Raw genomic sequence first — 23,159 nt, 5'->3', positions numbered from 1 at the left:
TGTATGAACTGTGGCCTGGGCTGTGTACCGGTTCTTCCCAAACTTGAGGTTTTCATTCTTAAGATGTAGACACACAGGCTTCTGATACTAAGATAAACAGCAGATGCCCATCTCCTAGAGGTGCTCAAATCCAAGCTTTCAAAATTAGCACAGTGGGTTAAGTCAATGCCACTTGAAGTCTAAGTTTGGCCCACTGTTAACCTGGGTGGTGTCTGAAAAACAGCAGGCAACTGTTAATACTAGACCCCCATTTCAGCCTGTCAGTCCTCCAGTCAGTCAGCCTTCTGTGCCTGATGCTTCCGTTTCCTTCCCATATACCTGGTATGAGTCTCCTTCTATGATAGGTGCCGTGTGCAACCCACTGGGTCTGAGTTGTGGTCCCTGCTTCTATCTCCATCCCTACTGTTCGTGAGAGTATGGGACAAGCAGGCTGATTGATTGTAGAAATGACTGCAAATGTGAGAGGTGTTATAAAGACAGAGGGTTGAGATTTCATAAAAACTAAGGGCATAGCTGGGGACCTTGATGGTAACAATGATGTGTCTAGCGATAGTGGTTGAGGGCAGATAGTCCAGAGTCTGGATCCTGGTTGCACAATCTTGGGCAAGTTACTAATGCTCCTGTACTTAAGAGCTTTGCTCTGCAAAGTGAGGATACCGGGTCCCTCTGCACTAGCATACAGCGTCTCACCCAGGTTAGCCGTATGCCATGCAAAGCCTTCTGGGTAAGAATTGGGAAACTTAGGCTCTAATCATGATAACCAACTTGTCACTTGTTTTGTAGAAATGTGTCTGCTTTCTGCATCTTGAGTGTCATCCCTCACAATTCATGCATTAGAAATGGAAGCCCTCCCTTCCCACCCCCCAGGGATAGAGAGATGGCTCAGCGGTTAAGAGCACTGACTGCTCTTCCAGAGGTCCTGAGTTCAATTCCCAGCAACCACATGGTAGCTCACAACCATCTGTAATGGGATCTGATGCCCTCTTCTGGTGTGTCTGAAGAGAGCTGCGGTGTACTTATACACATAAAATAAATAAATTATTCTTAAAAAAAAAAAGAAAATGAAAGAAATGGAAGCTCCCAATTTACGTGTTCATCTACTGAAGATGAGGGTTTGGGGTGGTTATTAGTGTTAGATGAGGCCATGGGGTAAGGGGGGTCACTATGTCATTAATAACTTTAGAATATTTCATTTTATTTATGTGTATGATGTGTTCATGCTAGCAGGAGCCCATGCGTAGTGCCATGTATGTAGAGGTCAGAGAACAACTTTCAGGAAATAATTATTTCCTTCCACTGTGGGTTCTGGGCACTGAACTCAGTTCATCAGGATCACTTTACCCATTAAGCCATCTTGTTGACCCATCTTTAGTAACATGATAAGAAGAGAAGAACACTGGTCTGCATTCCTGTGACACCGCACTATGATGCAGCAAAAAAAGCCATGACCAGGTGCTGAGCAGTCACTAGGACCATGCTTTTGGACTTCTCAGTCTCTAAAACTATGAGCTACATAAACCTTTTTTCGTTATAGGTTGTCTGGTATCAAGTGTTTTGCTATAGCAATACTGTTAGCACTGGGTTTCATGACACAGGAGACTGCATGTTTCTCAGCGAACTCGGGTAACGACTTGTCACCCTCATTCGACCTGAAGCTACTTCACACCTACTGTGTGACTTTGATGAATTTAGATTAAATAGGTGACTTTTGTACCTGAAATACCTATTGTTAAATTGTTAAATTGCTCCACCTCTGAAGACAGGGATAGGGCCTGGCTTACTCTGCAAGAAAATCACCAAAGTTATTAGGCATCCAGAATTCTATCCAGCGTCCTGTGAACTGCTTAGAGTCTAGCTTGAGAAAATGGGGTTCCCATATCAAAAACCATTTATTGGATGCTAACCATGTTGAACTCCTTCTACTTGTCAAGCCCTTTCCCCAGAACTGGGGAGCCGTGACTAGAAACTCTCTGGTGGAGGTCTTGGTGAACTCGGCTTTGGACCCTGCATTGTTCTAGTATTCCACCGCACAGTATGCAGTCTAGCTCCTAACACAAGAGCCAGAAGAGAGTGGAAAATAGTCACAGCCCACATCCACTTATTCTCCTTTCGCATCTTTGAGACAGAGTCAGTCCCATGTAGATCAGGATGACCTCATACTGGCTATGTAGCTGAGGATGATCTTGAACTGCTGATTCTTCTGTCTCCCCTCCCCCACCCCACTTCCCCATGCTGGTTTTAGCATCACTGTACCTGGTTTACACAGTGCTGGGAATCAAATCCCAGGCAAACAATGAATGGTGCATGCTAACAGTACTCAACCGAGTTACAGCCCCATCCCCAAATCCACCTTCCGAGAAGAAACTAATGCTTTGTGTTTCTGTCAACCTCAAGACAGGAAGAAAGAAGCTCATTCCGTGGCCCACTAAAGAGCCACAACATATACTACCCAAGAAGCTGTGTTGGGCAGTGTCAGCCAGTTCACACATGGCACTCAATCAAAGATGGTGACAAAGATGTCAAGGAGGTCAGGAATAACACTGATCTTTTGATGTTCTTAGTGACAGGTGCATTTGATAAGACTTTCTTTCTTCCTTACAATCCACTTAAGTTTTATGACCTGTCTACTCAGTCACACTTGCAGTCTCTGCTATCTACAGCTATATAACAAATCACCCCAGACTCAGGGGTTTGAGAGCAAGGTCTGTTTTTACTGGTCATGATTCTCTGGGTCGAGAATCTGAATGAGGCTCACAGGGATGCCTGCTCATCCTGGGCCTGCCTTGCTCATTTCCACGACTGCACTTTGCCAGTAGCTAAACTGGGCTAAAAAGAGCACCGTGGGGCTGGCAAGATGGCTCAGCAGTTTAGAGCACTAATAGCTCTTACAGGAGACTGGATTTGATTCCCAGAATCCATATGGCTCACAAACTACCTGTAACTTCAGTTCCAGGGGATCTGATGCCTTCTTCTGACCTCTGTAGTCACTAGGGATCTACATATAAACATTCAGGCGAAATGTTCATTCACATAAAGGAGACAGTGGCCAGGTGTTGAGCACATATCAGCACCATGCTCATAAAGAAATATAAAAGAACCATTTTTGTAAAAACAAACAAACAAACAAACAAAAATTTTGGCTTTCCTGTCAGATCTAGGTATAGTTTGGGCTGGGCCTCCCCTTTCCCTACACACATTCTTTCTTTCTTCCTTTCCTTATGGTCTCTATTCTTCCAGGCCTCAGTTTCTAGGGCAGCCTGGGGCTCCTCATATGGCAGATAGTGTAGGAAGTGGGCACAGCCACAGTTGCCAAGCTTAGAACTTGTTAGAGCATGACGTCTAATATTCATTGGTTAGAATAAGTCACCATGTCATTCATTATTCAAGGAAGGTGGCAAAGTCCATCTTGATGCAAGAAACTGCCTGAGGCTGTCTTTGCCCACTGTTGTTCTAGACACTTGATTTCCCTGATTCTTACCCATTGATGCACTTCCAATATAACAGTGACAGTGAGGGTTTCTAGGTGACAAGAAGGAGAGTTTGATTTGCAGCATCTGTATCCAAGGAAGTGTCTGGACTTCCTCAGGGAAATAAGGAAACTTAAATGATTACCTAGTGAATGTAGCTCCTGGTTCAGATGGCAGTGAATGGCACAGAATATGTGGCTGTCTGTGTGTACATCTATTTGCTTGTTTCATGCACATGTGTATGTGCTGTGTACAAGGTCCATGCATGTATGTGCTGTGCATGTGGTCTATGTAGGTGTGTGCTGTGCATGTGGTCCAAGCAGATGTGTGCTGTGCACGTGATCCATGCAGGTATGTGCTGTGCATGTGGTCCATGCAGGTGGGTGCTGTGCATGTGGTCCATGCAGGTGTGTGCTGTGCATGTGGTCTATGTAGGTGTGTGCTGTGCATGTGGTCTATGTAGGTGTGGGCTGTGCATGTGGTCCATGCAGGTGTGGGCTGTGCATGTGGTCCATGCAGGTGTGGGCTGTGCATGTGGTCCATGCAGGTGTGGGCTGTGCATGTGGTCCATGCAGGTGTGGGCTGTGCATGTGGTCCATGCAGGTATGGGCTGTGCATGTGGTCCATGCAGGTATGGGATGTGTATGTGGTCCATGCAGGTGTGTGCTTGTGAGTGTGTGCTTTTGCTCACCTGTGATTGTGCCAGTGGAGGTCAGAGATTGGTGTATTTCTCCCTTGCTTTTCTACCATATTTAAAATTTTGTTTGTTTGTCTACATGGCATATGTTTTCTCCTTCCCCCATGTGAATCCCAAGTTCAAACTCTGGTTGTCAGCTTTGCTGCAAGCACCTTTGCTCACTAAACCATCTCAACTGCCCCTCCTTAGTTTTCATAGAGTTTCAATGTTTCATTCATTCTTTAAAAAAACAGTTTTAAGGCTGGGCATAGGAGCACAAGTCTTTAATCCCAGTACTCAGGAAGCAGAGGCTGGTGGAACCCTATGAGCTAAAGGCCAGCCTGGTCTACAGAGTTCCAAGACAGCCTGATCTGTTACACAGAGGAATTATGAAGCCAAAAAAGAGAAAATTATTTAACTTTATGTGTATGTGTGCGTGCCTGAGTATGTGTACGTGCACCGGATGCATGCAGAAACCCTTGGAAGTCAGAAGAGACAACAGATCCCCTGGAACTGGGGGTACCGATGGCTGTGAATCACACTGTATAGGTGTTAGAACTCGAACCCAGAAGCTTTGCATGAGTACTGCCTGTATCTCCTGAGCTGCAGTATCCAGATGCTTCATGTAGATTGATTGGCCAGTGAGCTCCCTCTTGTCTCCTCTCTACCCTCAGCATTGGGGTTCCAGATGCACTGGGCCATGTCTGGCTTTTTATATGGACGCCAGGATCCAAACTTAGCTCCTCATGCTCGCAGAGCCAACACTTTGCCCATTGAACTGGCTCCTGGCCCCTCTGTCTATATGTGTAAGATAAATTTGAAATGTGCAATAAACCCAACTGTGCTTTTGGAAACAAATATAACAGGTCATAAAATTCACAAATGCTTCTTATTAATCTGCATGCCACTCAAAGAAAAATAGTTGAGTGGCTTGGGAGAGTGTTTTTTTTGTGGTGGTGGTAGTGGTGGTGGTGGTGGTGGTCTGTGTGTGTGTGTGTGTGTGTGTGTGTGTGTGTGTGTGTTTGTGGGTGTGTGTGTGTTTCCCAGAATTTCATGTGCTGCAGATGTTTTGAATGCTCCTCAGTTTAGAGGCAATAATAGAAACCACATGCTCGCCTTTATTTTTGAAATTGTTTTAGTAAGCACTTGTGAAAATATGGAAAATGTAAACACGCACCAGCACATACAAATACCTAATGTGCAAAGAAGCCAGACTATCATCTAGCAACGAAGGGGCCACACTGGCATAGGGGTGGCTGTCGTAAACACAAATGACCTGGTGCATGTCCGTCTTTAGGTGTGCCAGTGAATCATGACCTAGTTAAAGGCAGATTCTGAGGCTGGGTAGAACATTTGCCTAACAGGCATATGGCCCTGGGTTGGATGGCTAGCATCACATAAAGCGAGTCTGGTGGCATAGGCTTGTTTGTGTTCCTAGCATTTGAGAGGTAGAGGCAGGAGGAATAGAAGTTCAAGTTTATCTGCAACTATGTAGCAAGTTTGAGGGCAATCTGCTCTAAAATACACAAAATCTTAACCGTGTGCATGGGGTGGGGGCTGAGGTCACACCCTTGAGAGGCTTTCAGGAAGATGCTGCTGTACAGATTTCAGTGCTAGTAAAACGTGGGAGGAAAGGGGGTTGACAAGTGTCCCTTTTAAGGAGCAGGAAGGGCTTAGGGAGCAAATATTGTGTGTGCACTTGAAATTGAGCTAGACAGTGGAATGCCACCATCAGATTAAACTCAGTTTGGGGATTTACTAAACCTCGAGTCAGAAGGAAGGTTAACCGGAAAGTGGATGGAAACAGAATGGTACAAGGAGGTGTAGAGTTGCTGTGGACTAACTCTGAGCAGAGTCTCGGGTTCATGCTCACTGTTTAAGTAGTACATGGCATGAGATGAGTGAGCTCAGAGTCTCTGTATTTTCATCCAGAAAAAAAATGGTGACCACTACAGTCCTGACCTCATAGTTTGAAATCACAATTTCTTAGTGCGAAGCATCAGAACGGTACTTTGGGCACTCTAGGTAAGTTCTCTGCCACTGAGCTGTGCCTCAGTGCTTACCTCATGGTAGGAATCAAGTCATAATGTGAAATAATGCTTAGCAGAGAGTAGTGCTCAAAATGATTAACCATTTAATACTTGCTGTTACAATTTAATATAATTATAATTATAAAGTAATATAACTTATCATATATAATATATCACATAGATACATAATAAATAAAATAATATAAATTCTAATTAATAATATTATATGAGTGTTGGTAACTAAAGAAAATGTCCATCTGCTTTCTAAAAGAAAAATTTAGCTTATGATTCATAGATCCAACTCTGGAAATCTATTAGTAGGCATGAAAAAGAAAATAATTTTGGTCACTCTCATAATGTTGTTGAGAAAGAGGCATCCTGATATAGTTGATGAGACATTTCCTGAACATACATCATGAGTCATGGGTTAGAAAACCACTCTAAGATTTTACTTATTCCTGACTTTGTGTGAGCACAGCTCTCACCTCTATAAAGTGGAGACAGTTACAACTGTCATATCCAACTGTCATGTAGTCCCAGGAGGCTTGAAGCTGAGGTACAGGTTGACATTTAAGATCAATCTGGGCGACATATTGAGACTCTGTCTCAAACCAGAACAACAACTTCAGCTCCCAACCCCTACACTTTAAGAGGCACAAATGTCTTAAGGAGTCTGACGTCCACAGAGCTGTCACTTCTTAGCCCATGTGGCCATGACCATTTTCCTTAAATCCTCCCCACAATGGAGAGAAGTATAGAAAGCACTCAGCAATGTCACAGACACAAAGCAAACACACAGGAAAATGACAATTGTTGCTGTGATATGAAATTGCTTTAAAAAAAAGGAATCACAAGGTGTGTTACTTCATGAAGATGGTTATTCTGTGCTGTGATAAATATGCTGTTTTCAGTATACATCCAACTGTTACTTCAGAGTTGCTGGCAGTGAGGAATAAACTTTGTGTCTCTGCATCCCTAAGCCCTCACATGCTTCTCCAAGTGACATTGAAGAGACATAGACTGGGGAGGTGTGTGTGGTGGGGGGGACTTAGCAGCTCAGTCTCTGGTGATGTCATCAACCTATCTTGGAATCACCATTGGAGTTAAGAGACTGCCTCTTTGGGGAAACTGCAGGATTTTGAAGTGGTCATAACTTTGTTGACTTAAAAAAAAAACCCAACCTCTCATCTAATCAGTTAAAATTAGAAATTCACAGGTAAATGACAAGTGTCCCCAGGAGATGGCTTGTGTCCGGGAGTGGGCCACACAGTTGTTAGTTGATATTAATAGTTCTGAGAGGAGGGTAGGAGCCTGTGCAGGTCACAGCTGAGCCACAGGCATTACACATGCTGCTGGTGGAGACATGGCAGCTGCAGTTGGACACTAGCCAGCTTTCCCATAGCCAGAGATGGCACAGAAACAAACAAACAAATCCAAACAAACAAACAAATAAGCCCACTTCTTCTCACGTCTCAGAGGACAATGCTGGCACTGGGGGCAGGGAGACATCAACATTCCCTTTCATATCCCATCCCCAGACTCTTTAGCTCTCTCTCTTTCTCTCTTCCCCATCCATCTCCTTGACAAGATTATTGGAAAGAAGGAGTTAATGAGTACACAGTTGTCTTTTTTTTTTCTTGGCAGAGAAGTACAAGACAGGCTCAGAGCAGGCTGTCATCGCTCTTGAGATTTTAGGGATTTTACAGGTAATTATTAACCCTTTGTGGCATTCCTGAGGGAAAAAGCCTGGGGTTGAAAGAACCTACTAATATTTTTCTATCTCTATTAAAATCATGGACTTATGTTGCTTCAGAGTTTAAGTTTAGCAATACTTACCCAAGAAGCCTGAGATATATGTGGTCTTACACTGCCTATAACATACCTGATCAGAATGGTATGTTGTATGAGACTGTTTAGCACTTGTGCATATATGTGTACCCATGCACACATGTAAGGGGAGGCCAGAGGAGGACCTTGGTGTCTGTCCTACTCTACCACTCCCTGCCTTGTTCCCTTGCAGCAGGATCTCTCACTAAACTTGGAGCTAGGCTGACAGATACCAAGGCCTGGCCATCTCAATCTCCCCCCAGCTCTGGGGTTACAGGCTATGCCCAGCATCTTATAGGGGTGCTGGGAATTTGAACTCAGAACCTCATGCTTTGCAGCACGGGTTCTTAGCCACTGAGCTAGCTCCCCAGTTCAAACTAGATCATTTTTAAACCCCCTCACACACAGAGGGCATCATTCCCCTTTGCCATGTGGGAACACTGAAGTTCAAGAAAAGACATAACTGGACAAAGGTTTCTAGTAACAAGGCTGGAGCCAGGGCTTTTGATTTCTGCTCAGGGGACTTCATTATTATTATTATTATTATTATTATTATTATTATTAAATTGCAAAACTGGTGATGTATGCATGCCAGGCAAGGGCGGTGCCACTGAGCTATGCTGAAGACTCCAATGCTTTTTTAGTGCACCAAAAATAATGTAAGTTCTCTTTTGATACCAAGAAGCCATAATTCTGACTCTTGAAAGTTGGACTTTTCAAACAATCCCCATGATCAACCTGCTTTTCTGATTAAAAAAAAAAGTATGTGGAGGTTGGGGGTGGTGTATGCTCATGCCACAGCACACATGTCGAGGTCAGTGGACAACCTTGTGGAGTTGATTCTCCCCTTCTCCCTCTATATGGATTCTGGGGTTAGAGCTTAAGTCCTCAGGCTTGTGCCTCAAGTGCCTTTGCCCACAGAGTCAGCTTGCTGGCTCCTTTCCTATACTGTTTTGTGTGTGTGTGTGTGTGTGTGTGTGTGTGTGTGTGTGTGTGTGTGTGTTTCTCAGTGCAGTTTGCTAATTCTGGGCTTCTAGCACTGGGATTAGCATGATGTATTGCTGAGACTTTTGGATGCAAGAAACCTTGACTGATTCTTAGGGGTGTTGGTTCTGGGCATTGGTTTCTGCAAACTGTAAAATCTAGAAAGCTTCTATAGATGACTCAAGTACTCAGGAGGCAGGGGCAGGCGAATCAGGAGCTCAAGGCGATTCTTTGTTACCTATTAAGTTCTAGACTACCCTGGAGTGTATGAGACACTGTTAAAAAAATTAAAGCACTAGATTAAATAAATAAAAAAGATAAAGCACAGATTAAAAATGAGGACCAGCTCTTTGCTGGAAGGACCGTGACCTGTTCTAGCAGGTAGCTTTCCTTAAAAGTCCCCCTTGGTGTTCTCTTCCTGATCTTCGGTTGTAGCTACAGACGATTCTTTCCTAAGCTGGATTTCTGCTCTCCAGCCCACACTCTTGGTGCAATCGCATGCAGGTTGCTAGTATGTGGGCAGACTTCCATACATGGTGTGAGGAGCAGACATGACTTCATGCTTTGCTGTAGACGAGAAGAACTGCCAAGGCTCAGGCGCCCCATTCCCCCCAAGACTCACTCCCTCTGTTTGGAATCCTCTTCTCTGGTGGTGTGGTAACCAGACCACAGGGGATGCTGTACACCTGTGGGCAAATTACCTTGCAGATTCTCAAACCTTGTCCTCTAGGATGCCAGGAGTTCCCAAGTGCATCTCATAGTCCCACCCACAGCGTTTGAGAACCTTTTGGAACACTCTACTGTGGTGACCAGCCTGAAGGTCATCTCCAGCCAGGTTTCATGACTTGTGATGAACTGTGTGTACTATGCTGCTTGATGCAGGGGCAGGGTGGGGATGACCTGGCAAGTTTCTTTAAGGGAGAGCTGATCACAAGCATTCTGCATTAAATAATTCTTTTGTTTAAAGATTGTCTGTAATTCCAGTGCCAGGGGATATGATTATCACTTCTGACCTCTGTGGGCACCAGGCATGCATGTGTTGCCCAGACATATGTAGGCAAAACACACATACACATAAATTTAAAAAAAAATCATTACAAATTTAAAATAAAAATTTAAATTAGATTTGTGTGTGTGTGTGTGTGTGTGTGTGTGCGCGCGCGCGTGCGCGCGTGCGTGCTCATGTGTGGAGGCCAAGGATAGCCTGCAGGAATCTGCTCTCTCCTTCCACCTTGTGAGTTTCAACGATCAAATTGCTCTCTCATTCTACCATCCTACTGGTCTAAATTACTCTTTTGTCCCAGCCCTTGGGATGCCGAGGCAGGAGGATTGCTGCAAGTTTGGTGCTAGCCTCACTATATAGTGAGATGTTGTTTCAAAGAAAAAGAAGGTGGGGGGCAGAGAGATTTCTCAGTGGTTAAGTATTCCTCTTGTAGAGAATTCCGTTTCCAGCATCCATGTCAGGTGGTTTACAACTACCTGTGTTAAGCTACAGTGGCTGTTGGCTTCCTTGGATGTCCTGCACTCATGCCCATATACATACTCACAGACATACGTACATGCACACACATATGCAATTAAAAATAAAAGGAATCTTTAAAGTGTACTATTTTGTCTTGAAATTCGTAAGCACCATGATAGAGGACTCCAATTTGCAGCTCTTGTATATTCCATTCCCCAGCTTCCTATTTCTACCCAAGGGCATGAAAACAAGGAGACCTGTTTCTCCTTATCCAGTTGGAAGGTGTATGCTAATGTGGACTGCATGTGTAGCACATATGTTCCTGCTCATGCGTGCATGTGCACACAGATACTAGTTGGAGCTTTCCTGTTAAGATTTCTGAGGTATTACATTTGGCTTAATTTATGCACGTGTGGACACTGCTTCACCATCACTTCTGAGATATACAGAAAATGGGAGAGAAACCCAACAGCATTGCTCTATAGTGTAGGCAATCAGGAGAAAGGGAAGGCTGGTGTAAGGATGAAAAGAATGGCAAACAAAGCCGGGCATGCTGCACACACCTGTAATGCCAGTTGTTCCAGAAGACTGAAACAGGAGCATAATAAGGTTGAGGGAGTCTGGGCTACATGATGAGACTCAAACAATCAAAAAAGAAGGAAGAAAGAAGGCAAGGAAAGAAAGAGACAGAAAGCACAGACAGCTAGGCAACAATCACCTGACTACTAAATACAGGTCCAATTTTGGTTTAAAAAAAAAGCAAAACTTGAGGGACAGCCACGTTTAGCATCAAATCGTATTTCTTGAATATGTCAAACATGTAATGAAATCCCTTTAACTGTTCGGTGTTTTTCTTCCCGATGAACAGCGTTCCTACTCCCTTTCTATAAAGCCTAAGTTAGATTTAACCGTGCTGGAACAAATGTTTTCCAGAAGACTCCAGCGCCTTAGTTTCCCTGACCCTGTGTGCAGTTCGGACATCAGCAAGTCAAACCGCCCAGAGGCGGCAGATATGTATTACAGTGCTAATCTCTTCCCCCCGCCCCCCCGCCCCACTCCATTAAGTGTGTGTGTGTTCGCGCGCGTGTGCTCGCCTATGTCCAAGCACTGTTTCACATGGCGGCTATCAATCTATTCTGATCCGTGTTTGCCAAACTAACAGGTTCTCTCTCTCTCTCTCTCTCTCTCTCTCTCTCTCTCTCTCTCTCTCTCTCTCTCTCCTCTCTCCCTCCCCCCACCTCTCTCACTGTCTATAAAGAGCACGTCACGGATAATTTCTTGGAAATTGTATTTTAAAGGCACTGATTTTCAATAACAAAACACACCACCACAGCAACCCCCTTTATCCAAGTCCAGAGCACTTCCCGAACTATCCTTCAACTAACTAGGGGCGGGGAAGTGGGCGTGCCCTCAAGATTCAATTTCTGCAGCACACAGTCATTTCGGTAGTCAAGGACACATTTCTGGATTAAAGATATCAAGAAGAACGAGTGTGGAGCACAGATGGGAAAGGGGGCCCCACCTCTGAGGAAATAGCTGAGAAACTCATGAAAGCAAGTTTTAAATCTTTTTTTTTTTTCTTTTGCAAGGCACCTGAAAAAGGGTGCTCGTTTGCTGTAAATCCACCATGATGTTTTTAGTTTAGGAGAGCAGAATAAACCTTGGGTCCAGATAGCTCCCAAACCCGTGGATTACAAACTTTCTCTCTTCTCCTAGGCTCAATGGACCGAAGCTTAGGCCACTTTTCCAGATTCTGGTACTTGGTAGCCAAAACCCTACAAGTCTCCTTTAAGAGGAGGCAGCACGCCTCTCCTTTTCCCCGCCCCGTCCCCGCCTTTCACACCTTGGGTGGGAAAAGCGAGCGGAGGCGGGACCTCAGGGAGCGAGCGCTCTTATGGGTTAGGACGCCAAAAAGGCGCTCCAGGAGCCAATGAGCAACGGGCAGGGCGGGGCGTAATGCTGTAGCCCTGCAGCCAACGTGGGCCGATCTGCGCCCCGGGGCCCCATCGGAGGGGTGTGTGAGGGCGAGCAGCCGGGGCGGGGCCTGGGGCCGCGGGGCTGGACCGCGGAGCGGCTGGCCGCTGATTGTTCGCAGCGCTGAGGCACGGTGCGCTCCGGCCGCTCCGGGACGGGCAGGCGCGTGGGGTCCACGGCTATCATCAGCTCAGCGCCCTCAGTGAGATGCCCGCCCGCGCCACGCGCAGAGGCCGAGGCTAAGCGTTTTCAGTCCTCAGAGGCGGCGGCTCTCGGCGTGCGCCCGAGCTCTGAAGGCGACTCTCAGCGCGGCGGGAAGGACGAGCAGCGGCGGCCGGGCACTCACTGCGGGACTCCACAGAGTTCGCCGCGCGCGGGGCTCGGCCCGGATGGGCGCGGGGGTGGCGGTCCCCGCAGGGTGCTGCGAAGCGGCCCGGGCAGAGCGTGCCGGCTGAGCGCCGCGGCCCCGGAGCCGACTGGAGTCGGGCGTCCATGTCCCGGCGCGGAGCCTAGCTCCGAGCGCAGCCCGCGCCCGCGGCCGCCCGCACCTCGCAGCCCTCGCTCCCCGGCTTCGCGGCGCGTTCCAGACAAGATGGCGCGGCCCGGTCCGGGAGTGCTCGGAGCCCCGCGCCTTGCGCCTCGCCTTCTGCTCTGGCTGCTCTTGCTGCTACTGCAATGGCCGGAGTCAGCGGGCGCCCAGGCTGGCCCGCGGGCCCCCTGCGCGGCCGCCTGCACTTGCGCCGGGGACTCGCTGGACTGCAGTGGGCGCGGGCTGGCGACGCTGCCCCGGGACCTGCCCTCCTGGACGCGCAGCCTGTGAGTATCGCCTTTGCCTCTCGTCCGGGCGCTGTCACTAAGACGGGGCTGCTGGTGTGCTCAGCCGGAGAGGGTGCGGAGTGCGCTCTGTGGGCTGGGGAGACTTGTGGGTGGCCGAGTGGAGGTCACGCGTGGGAGCTCGGGAGAGAGGACTCTGCTTCTGGGGTTTGAAGGTGAGCGTGATTCTGGAGGAGCCTGCCTTGCGGCGAGCGTGTGTTGTGGAGAGGATGCAGGACATGAGTGATCCTGTAAGGGTGATCGAGTGTGCCTCGTGAAGTCTGGAAGTCAGCGAGTGTGGGCCGTGGAGGTGAGCCACCGGTTTGTGATTTGAAACTGAGTGAGAGTGCTGTGGAGCGCGAAATATGTGTGTGTGTAGAGTGGAGGTGAGCGAATTTGTGTGCATGTGAGACGGACGCAATGGCAGAGTGTAGGAGCCTGTGTTGGGATTGGGATCCATGGCTGTATCTTTTCTCCTGTGCTGTATGTAACCCAGCCCTTAGGTGTCTTGAGTTCCCTCAACTTACCTTCAGTTGGTAATGAATGACAGTGACTCACATCTCCAGGGTTCATGCTATTTATACTGTGTATTAGTGAGTATGTGTTGCAGTCTCCTGATCACCAGACAATCGTGGTGGCTTGACTTGGCATTGGCCAGGGCAAAAGGGACCCTGTCCTGAAGAAGCCAGGAGTTGAGAAGCTTTGAGACAGTTCTTGGAGATGTCTGAGTGTGGCTGTTAGCTCTTTTCCGCATGGCTGGCAAGTACAGGAACTGTGTTCCAGATCCCTTCCTGTCTGTTCCCTGGGGTCCCCTTGGGCTTGATCCACTGGGGCTGGGTCTGCTCCTACCCTCGAGTTTCTCCTCCATAAATGGCACAAGTTAGTTGTGGAGTAGTGCTACTATGGGAGAAGGTGACAGGGGGCCTGGCTAGCTCTGTCAGTTTAGGTGCACTTCTGTGCTGCTGGGATTGGGGTTCGTTGGGAACATTAGATTTCTGTAAACAAAGTGGAGTAGAATAGCATTGTTATTCTTAAAAAAAACAATACAAAACAAATAAAAAACCAAAAAAACCTAGACCTTTGAGTCGAATCTTGCTCAGCTATCAGTAATTAGCATCTCTAGAACTATTAGTACCTTCCAGAGAAAGGCCTAGCTTGAGTAGTCTGCGTCTCATTTGAGCTTTTGAATGTCTTTCCTAGGACACAGAAGTAGTACAGCAGTAGCTTCAGTCATGACATTTGCTGTTTTAAAAAGCGAAAATTGATGACACAGGCTTTAACTCACACCTGTGGCTTCATTGCAGAAAACTAGGGGCTGGGTATCTGACCGTCTTGAAGGAGAGAAGTTGATTCTTTTCTAACAAGAAGACTGTATTCTTAGAGTGAGGGGCTTGGGTCTTCACATTGGTCACTTGGGCAATCTGCTGTGGGAGTTCTGAAGCCAGCAAAGACCCTTCTGCTACTGTTGCTGCCTTGAGGATTTTTCTCTTCTTCAGTATCTGCTTCCTCTCTGGAATTCACTACTGAAAATGCCTGGTCTTAGAGTGGGGCTGAACAGTGGCTCTGTCAGTTACTGGGAGGTAGACACACTATTGCTCTCTGCTAAGATTTTTATCTATTAATAACTGAGGCAGTTTGGGGACATTTTGGGGTTTTTTTTGCATACTTAAGATGGAATATTATTATTATTATTAAATAATAGAACTATGTGGGTAGAGTCAGAGAATGTTCTCAAGTGTTCACTTGTTGGAAGACTTGCAAAGCCATGTGTCAGGGGTGTTCTGAGGAAGGCTCTCCGTTCCCAAGCCACACTTCCTGGAGAGGACAGAGTGCTCTTATTTGTACTTTCTTTTTGTCACAAGACCTACCTTGGCTTGCCCTTCCTTGGAGCAGAACTTGCTGGTCATTTTTAGGCTTTCAGTTGCCTACAAGTGACAATTCACACAGCATAAATACCTTTAAAATTGTAGTCTCTCTTACTCACACAATTTAGTGATCAGTAAATACCAGACTGAGTGTTCTGGGCTTCAGGAGATAGGCCTCTACTGAAGATGGTTTTAATGGATTAGTTTTAATATTCAAGCAGTTTGGTTTCTGGGTTAGTATGTGGCATGTGCGCGCACGCACGCACGCGCACACACACACACACACACACACACACACACACACACACACGGGCCTTTGAAGAATACTCACGAGTTTATTTTATTTCTGCTTAAAGTGAAATCAAGTGTGAATTGTCTCCTAACCTTCATGTTTCTCAACATATTTCCCCCCACTGGTATTGAGGGTTGCACCCAAGGGCTGCAGCACGCGAGGCTGGGCAAGCTCAGCTACTTCTGAACCGTATCTCCAATACCAGCACTTTCCTTTTAAACCATTGCTTTTACTTTTTGGCAGGATAGCAGTGGAGAAAGTCTCCGTATGTAATACAATAAAGTATCTTGTATTTTCACTGCATTTACACCTTTTAAGGTCATTGTGTCTAGAAAATGCTTTGAGCTAGTTTATAAGCCTATGAAGTAGATTTACTGCAGCCTGCTCAAACAGTTTCAGGCTGTGGGTTTGCGATAGCAGGAGACCTATGGCTTTATGGGACTCCTCCCCCTTTTGTAAACAGTACATCTACCTTTGGAGTTGCTCGTAGGCCAAGTGTAGAGAAGCTAAACGTTTTTAATAGTGAATAAAAGTTTAGTGTGAGTAGAAAAAGCAGGGTGATGCTGATGGAGGAGAACAGAACCCTTTCCAAGGCTGGGGATAACTTACTCTCTATGGCTATGTAGAGTGGTGTGGAGCATAGCTGAGTCGCCTGTCCTGTTGCATAGGAGAGATTGGCATGGTCCGACCAGAACACTCATAAACAGCGCCAAACACCTCCCAGAACCTTACAAGAGGCTGAACTTCTTAGAACTTAGGTGTTTGCTTTCCTTCAAACTATTTTTGAGAGCATGATTTCAGAAGCTCCTTAAAGAGCATTACAGATTTACTTTAGACTGTTTCTCACCTGTCTAAATTTGAACAGAGGGTTTAGTTACAAAATAGTGTTAGTGTTAACATTCTGAGAGTTAACTGATGGTTGGGAGTGGGAGGGAGGCGGGCTTAGGAGGGCAGTCCTTGGATCCTTGTTCAGTGGGGGAAGGGAACAGGGATTCAAAAGCAAGGGCCTTTAGGAAAGGACACCAAGTGTGGCCATCTCGAGTGCCAGTAGTGAGCACTTATTGTTTTGGCTTCTCTTGTATCATATACGTATTTGCAGTATCAGGTTGGCTGCCTCAAATCTAGCTTCGATGGTTTAAGCACATAAGTGTTGGTTTTGGCTACATTAGACAATATGCATTCTGTGCTTTCACTGTAGAGTTGGGACACAAGGACAACCCCTGTCTGTCAGATTCTCCAGCAGTGCTTCAAGGGCTTGGTGTGCAAAGTGTTGTGAGTTAAGGTTCTGGAAATGACCTTCTATCATTATTCAAATCAGATGACCAAATCCTTTTAGAATCCAAACTGCTGTGTGTGTACGCGTGCACATGTGCAGATGTGTACGTTTAAATGAAGTACCCAGCTGGTTGATAGTCAGTCCCTCCTCGCCCTTTCTTTTACATTGGTCTCATATCACTTTAAGAGTTCAGCAGACCTTGAGCTTGTGTCGATTTGGGATCAGAGGCTGTTTGAAGTAGAGACGGATTTATTTATTTTGTGGTGCTAGGGATCTGAACTCACTGCCTGGGACGTGCTAAACAACTGTGCTTTCCTGCGGAGGAGCTCCACCCCCAGCCCTACAGGCCTTGAGGGGATTTGCACCTTTCAAAGCTTTCTCTGCTCTGGGGCCATATTGAAGAGATCTGTAAGAATGGGATGGAACCCAAGGCTTTGCCTACTCTTAGGCAGGCATTCTGTTAACTGAGCCCTATCCTCACCACATTGTCCCCCTCCAGGGCACTATTTTAAGAATCCACACGCTCAACCCGTTCTATAATTACATATAGTTACTAGATTTCACAAACTTTGGACTTCTGAGTGGATTATAGGCAGTAGTTCTTGGCAAGATCTTGAGAAGGCTGGGGACAGACAGTGCAGTATGCTGTGTTAAGAGCTTCTTTCTGTCCCATGTCCCCATATGCCTGCTCTCTAGCCTCCTCCCTCTTTGGCTAATTATCTCTCCTGGGTTCCCTGGGCTGCTTCCCTGACCAGTTGGGTTGCCCTCTGGCTGACCTTTTCCACTGTCAGGCCCTATGCTCGCCATGAAAGAGTCTCTTCCCTTCTCTGCAGAAGTGTTTCTGTGGTGCAAAGCCTTGTCAGTAGAGCTAGAAATGCCCCAGAGCCTGCTAGAGGCTACTGAGACACCTGGCTCTAAAATATGCACCTGCCTGGAAGAGAGGTCTGTGAGATAGGAAGGCCAGATGGTGGCCGTTTGAAGTAGCCCATGGCTTTTTAGAAGTGAGAGGGAAATCTAGAAGAGGGATCCTTTGAATTGAAAGTTGCTGTAAGCAGTAAGAATGGTGGTGGTTTTGTTGATTTTGTCATCTTTCTCTTCCTTGTCCTCTTCTCCCTCTTCCTCCTCCTCTTTCTCTTCTCCCTCCTTCTCTCCCTTCTCTTTCCCCACATTTGTTTAAAACCTAAAGGGGATTCCTCTTTCCCTATAGTTGTAAGACTAGGTTTCCTGGTTATGTAAGCCTAACTTTCAACTAGTTTTGATGAGCTTGGTGACATTTACTCACTGGGGTCCTTCCCCCTCCTCAGCAATCCCCAGGGGGTCTTTATCAGGAGCAAACCGAACTTCAGGTTGTGTTGCTATCCAGAGTTGATTACAATGGATGTTCTTTCAAAGGTTAAAGCTTTGTCTGAGACAGGAGAGAGAAAGGGGTGGAGGGGAAATGTCCCAGGCAGAGGAAGAAAAATACACAGAAATCTCAATTGGTGTCTGGCCTGTGGGAGGTTTAGGGGTTGTACCAAACCAGTGGGGTCCATTAAGGGTGGACTTCATTACTTTATTTCTTGCTCTGTGCGGAAACCTTGACTGCTGCTGTTCCTAGTAACGTAGCAGTTTTGGTTCTATTTCCTTATAGACCTTGTTGAAGACCAGACGTTAAACTTTGTACAGTGGAAGTCACATTCATTTATTGACTTAGTCCACATATTTTATGTATGAATGAAAATTTCAGTTTTTCACCAGTTAAATTGCAAACTGCCAGTTTGTGTCCACACTCTCTTGGGTGGGCATTCTTTTTCTCATCCAAGAGCTTTTTGCTTTATGTTTGTGTGCTGTTATGTTTTGTGTAATCTAGTGCTTCCTTTGTAGGTTTAAAAATACTCATGTCCATTATTTTAAATTATGTGTACGCCTGAGTGTGTGTATGTGGCATATATACCCATGAATGCAGGTGTCCTTGGATGCCAAAGGTGTTGGATTCTTGGAGCTGGAGTTCTAGGCAGTTATGAGCTGCCTGGTCTAGATGCTAGGAACTGAATACAGGTCTTCCAACAGAGCAGAAAGTACACAAGTGCTCAGCTCTCTCTCGGGCCTTTATCATCTGTTCTTTTGACCCAAACATATTTTGCATAGACTTCTAAAACGCAGTTCCGCAAATCTGCTAATAAAAGTTGTTCTAAAAGTGGTTTCTTCCTTTCCCTGGGTCTTGTACTCTTTGATTTCCCCCTGCCTTGTTCTTTGTATCCTCTCTAAATGGGCACCCGGTCCTTATACCCTGGTGTCTGATGAGTGTGATGGATGGGAATGGCATGAATAGAACTTCCTTTATTTTTACTCTGCTATACATGTTGGTGCCATCCACCTTGCAGGGCGCACGGGGTGGGGGCACCGGGTGCCACCCGTCACCTCGGAGTGAGGGTGGAAAGCTTGAAAGTTCTTCTTAAGGTTTGTTTCTGGTATCTCCACTCTCCAGCCCTTTGTCCCCGTTTTTTTCAAGGGGATGATAGTATCCTATCTCATAAGGGCTGGGCGGACAGTTACATTGTGCATGTGTGCCCTGGCTTCCTCTGTGGAGTTCACCAGTTAAAGGTTAAGGTGGCAGTACCTCTGTCTTGCATCCGTTCTCATGATTAGTTCCTCCGAGTTGCATTTCCCAGGGACGAAAGAGTTTCCTAGGGAAAGGTTACTTTTCAGCTAGGAAGGAATCTTTTGCTGTGGGAGCATGGCATGACTCACAAGCCAGGCATCGTGCTCTAACAGCCGTTTTGGTGGTTCAGGAAAGCTGCAACAGGTAGACACCGCCGCCGTGTGCCTTGGGAATCTCAGATGAATAGGCAGGAAGCTGTACACAGTTGCAGTCAATTATACAATTAGCAAAAATTGTTGAGGTAGTTTAAAAATCTATTCCAGTTGTACAAATACTGCCGAGGTAGCATTTATTCTTTTGGGAAGGTGCATGGGAAAAAGCAGGAAAGTGAGAAGTCCTTAAACCAATCACTTTATCCTCTTGTTTCTCAGGGTTTCGTTGAAATTGAGCTCTACCCAAATACAGGTAGCTTGGAAGAATGCAGGTGTGCTCTCATAGACGAGATTATGTTACAGTCTTTAGGGCCGGCTGATTCTCACTGCTTCCCACCTCTGTATGGAAAGACTTGGAGGAGAGGAGGTAGGAGGGGAGACAGTTACTGTTGAAGGCAGACAAGAAGCTTCATCTATTTTGGTCTGTGTACAATGGTGTGCTAACTTGTAGGCAGTGCAGACAGCAAAGGCCTGGCCATCTGAGGAGCCTGGCAAGGGTGCACCTTGAAAGGCCGTTTGCTGTTGCTCCTGGTGCACCTGTTCACGAGTCCTTTCCCTCGTGAATGGCCATGATTCACAGCCTTGCCCACCTGAAGGGCTGCGATTGTTTGCACCTTATTACTATTTAATCCAACCTAACCGGTAAGGCCCATTGTGCTAACAACTAGTCCGTTCATCTCCTTGAGGCCCGGCCGGATTCATCGCTGCTTCCTTGTGAACCAGGATACCGGTTCCAATCACCGCTCCTTGAGTTTGTTTTGGCAAAAGACAAGAAAGCACGGCCTGTCTTTAAGTCTTTGTGATGCCTAGGTCTCTTTCCTTTTATGATCAGTAGGTATTGGAAATGAATAAATGAGTACCATTTGCCCCCCACAAGCAGCCCTGTCCCATTCTTGTAAAAGCTGATTTAAAAACCAGTTAGTCCTTAAAATTTGTTTTCTGTAGCTTCTTTGTGCAGCAGTGAGCAGTTGCCCCCAACCCCACTCCCTTCCTGTCCTTTGACCCTTCTACTAATGGATAATGTGCTGTTCAAATGATTCACTGCTCAACTCGCCAGAGCACACACTGCGCTGGTAAAATTCTGTCTTCTGGATTACCTACTTGATGATGGCTGTTGGGGATCCTCAGGACTGAATTTCTGAACTGGGGGGCATCAGGCATCTAGGTAGCACTAGGTCCTGTGGTCCCAGTACTCTCCCTTTGAAAGCCATTTGCATCTGAAGCACTTTGGGTTGGACAACAGGAAAGGGCTGTGAAAGCTGTCAACTGACTGTGACAAAGCCTGTTGCAGAGAGAACTTTTTTTTTATTCTTGTGAGGTGATTGGAATGACCAGCCTTAAAACCAATTCTGAGTTAAGGAAATGTTTGCCATGTAGCCTCTGTTGATGTAGGATGTTTTCTTCTTATCACTGTTTCATAAGAGAGACAAGTGGGCAGTGTATTAATGACGTCGTGAATTCTGAAACTGTCAGCCACCTTCAGTAATTGCCCATGCAGGCCTGTTTCATAGGCTCCATGCTCCTTTCTCCTTCTACAGGGTTTTACAGAAGTAAATCCAGAGCATGCCATTTTCTCTGTAAATGTGTAGGATGTTCATTTAGCAGGTTGGGGGGGGGGGCATACTCACATGGCAACTCCTCATTAAAAGATGACTTTAAGACATGGGAACATGAACAAGTTCTGAAAAATAATGGACTTGTTTTCTAAAGGAAATTCTGACAACGTGTTTACAGGATGTTTGCCAAGCACATATTTCATGCACCCTGTTTTTTATATTCTCAAATTACGCGGGTTTTTTTTTTCCCCCCTACCTTTGGTTTTGTGAGGAGAGTTTGAAACATTTTTAGCACCCGAGCTCAGTCAGGTTGTAAAAGTCACTTGAGTTTTCTTCCATAGATCCTTAAATGAGAGGGTTCTTCCAAGCTATTATTTAGATTAGACTCTATTAGCAAGCAAATATAATTACAATGGGTCATTTCAAAGAGGCATTTTAGATATTATTATTATTTAGTGTAGAGATGATTAGCCGGTTGGTTGTAGCTAAGTCTTGAATCTGAATTGAGTTAACTCGTGTTTACTTTGCAGGGCCTGACCCTCCAGCTGTGTCTACTTGAGTCTGCTTTAAATAGAGTTAGAAGCACCCTATAAGAAAATCCCCCAAAAGCACAGAGCCAGCTTCCTGGAACCCTCTGGGCTCCTTTTAGCTTCACACAGATTAGAACAATGCTTTTTCCTCCTTGCTACTGAGCGGTCCATGGTCCTTGGTTCCGTTTCTCTGTTCTCTTTCTGTTGGTTGGAGGAATTTCTTTAAAATAAAGTTGATGATTTTCATATTCTGTCTGTGAAAATCTAATTCTAGGTAAATTACATAGTGTTTAGTGGTTTAAAAATCCAGCCTGTATGTGTCATTTTAAGCTCACAGACTCAGTTAAGCATAATTAAGCCACTGTCATATTTGATTAGATACCATTTACAGTGGATCCTCTTGTTTACAAAAGCATGCATACACAAAAGAGTTTGCTAAAACGTATAGGCAGGAGAACTAACTATGAGGCTCTGATTGTAACTTTAAGTTCTGTTTTGCAGATTGGGATGTGTGGTACCTAGGGTCATCTTCATGCTCACAGACTGAGTTTTCTTTTCTTTCTTTCTTTCTTTTTTCTTTTTTTTGACTAAAATAATTTTGTGTGCGTCTGTGACTTCCTTTCTCCACCTGGGACAGTGTGAGTTTCTGGCACATGAGCGCCTAGTGTTTGCAAAACTTTATAAACAGCCAGAAGAGCTCGTAGCTTCCAGGAAGTGGGTTGTTGATGCAACCGAGTGATGGATGCTGAGGCCAACTTGAGTGGGGGGGATTGTCCGCTCCTCTTCAGGAGAGGAGAGCCAGAAACCAAGCCAAACAAAGTGTTTATTAGCTACCAGGGCTACCTCATTCCCAATTCACTGTTTTCTCAGACCCAATGTCCGTCCGTGTCTTGTCCACAGGTAATCTGACCTCATGGAAGAGGCTCTCTGCCTTACGCAAGAGAAAAACCAGAAATTCTGCTAAGATTTTCGCTTTGTATTTGAAATTATGTATGTATGTATGTATATGTGTTTGTTGTATGTGCATGTGTTCACATGTAGTGTGTGTGTGCTTGTGCATTCTCTCTCTTGCCCCTGGAGCCCAGAAGAGGGTGTCAGATGCCTTGGAGCTGGAGTTACAGGTGTTTCCGAGCCAGCCAACATGGGGGCTGGAGTTCAGAGTCTGGTCCTCATGGTTGAACAACAAGTGCTCTCAATCACTGAGCTCTCTCTCCAGCCCCCGAGAAGATGTCTAGATTATTTCACAACTCTGTTTGAAATAATAATTGGGAACAGTTTAATTATGTTAGTTCTGGACCCACAAGTGAAATTTCTAAAGTTGTGGATAATAAGAATGTGGTAATATGGAAACCAGCTTGCAGCTGAGTCTCAGCAGGCCTGAAGTTCTGTCCTGGCTCTGCTACTGACGGGGAGTGTGACCTCGGGCTGGTCATCTACTTACCTATCTGTAAGAGACTTAAGACTTATAAAAATTCATTTTTAGGGTTATGATTCTGGCAATTGGAAGCAAAGAGGGAGTGAATTTACTGATTATTGGATTTACTGGTAAGAGAGTAAGTGGGTCTGTGTATGGGATGCCTAGCTGAAAGTACTCTGGCTTCTCTGCACAGATAC

The 23,159-nt window shown here is 45.9% G+C and overlaps 1 protein-coding gene across 4 annotated transcripts in view; it reads left to right on the top strand.

The window, feature by feature from the left end:
* The first annotated feature begins 12,399 nt into the window (after positions 1–12,399).
* Lrig1 (leucine-rich repeats and immunoglobulin-like domains 1) overlaps positions 12,400–23,159 on the top strand; it is a 95,770-nt gene continuing 85,010 nt past the window's right edge. For 2 of the 4 annotated variants that reach the window (NM_001355269.1, NM_008377.2), the window contains exon 1: positions 12,553–13,236. In NM_001355269.1, the coding sequence (NP_001342198.1) occupies positions 13,013–13,236 (224 nt within the window). In that variant the 5' untranslated portion in view covers positions 12,553–13,012. Of the gene's footprint in view, positions 13,410–23,159 lie in introns of all 4 variants that reach the window. The other 2 variants (XR_377425.3, XM_030255196.1) reach the window with 2 other exon arrangements.

The sequence above is a fragment of the Mus musculus genome, chromosome 6, assembly GCF_000001635.26.
Source record: "Mus musculus strain C57BL/6J chromosome 6, GRCm38.p6 C57BL/6J".
Classification (NCBI taxonomy): domain Eukaryota; kingdom Metazoa; phylum Chordata; class Mammalia; order Rodentia; family Muridae; genus Mus; species Mus musculus.
The sequence above is the reverse complement of the archived record's forward strand: the minus strand, read 5'-3'. Positions and strand labels throughout refer to the sequence as shown.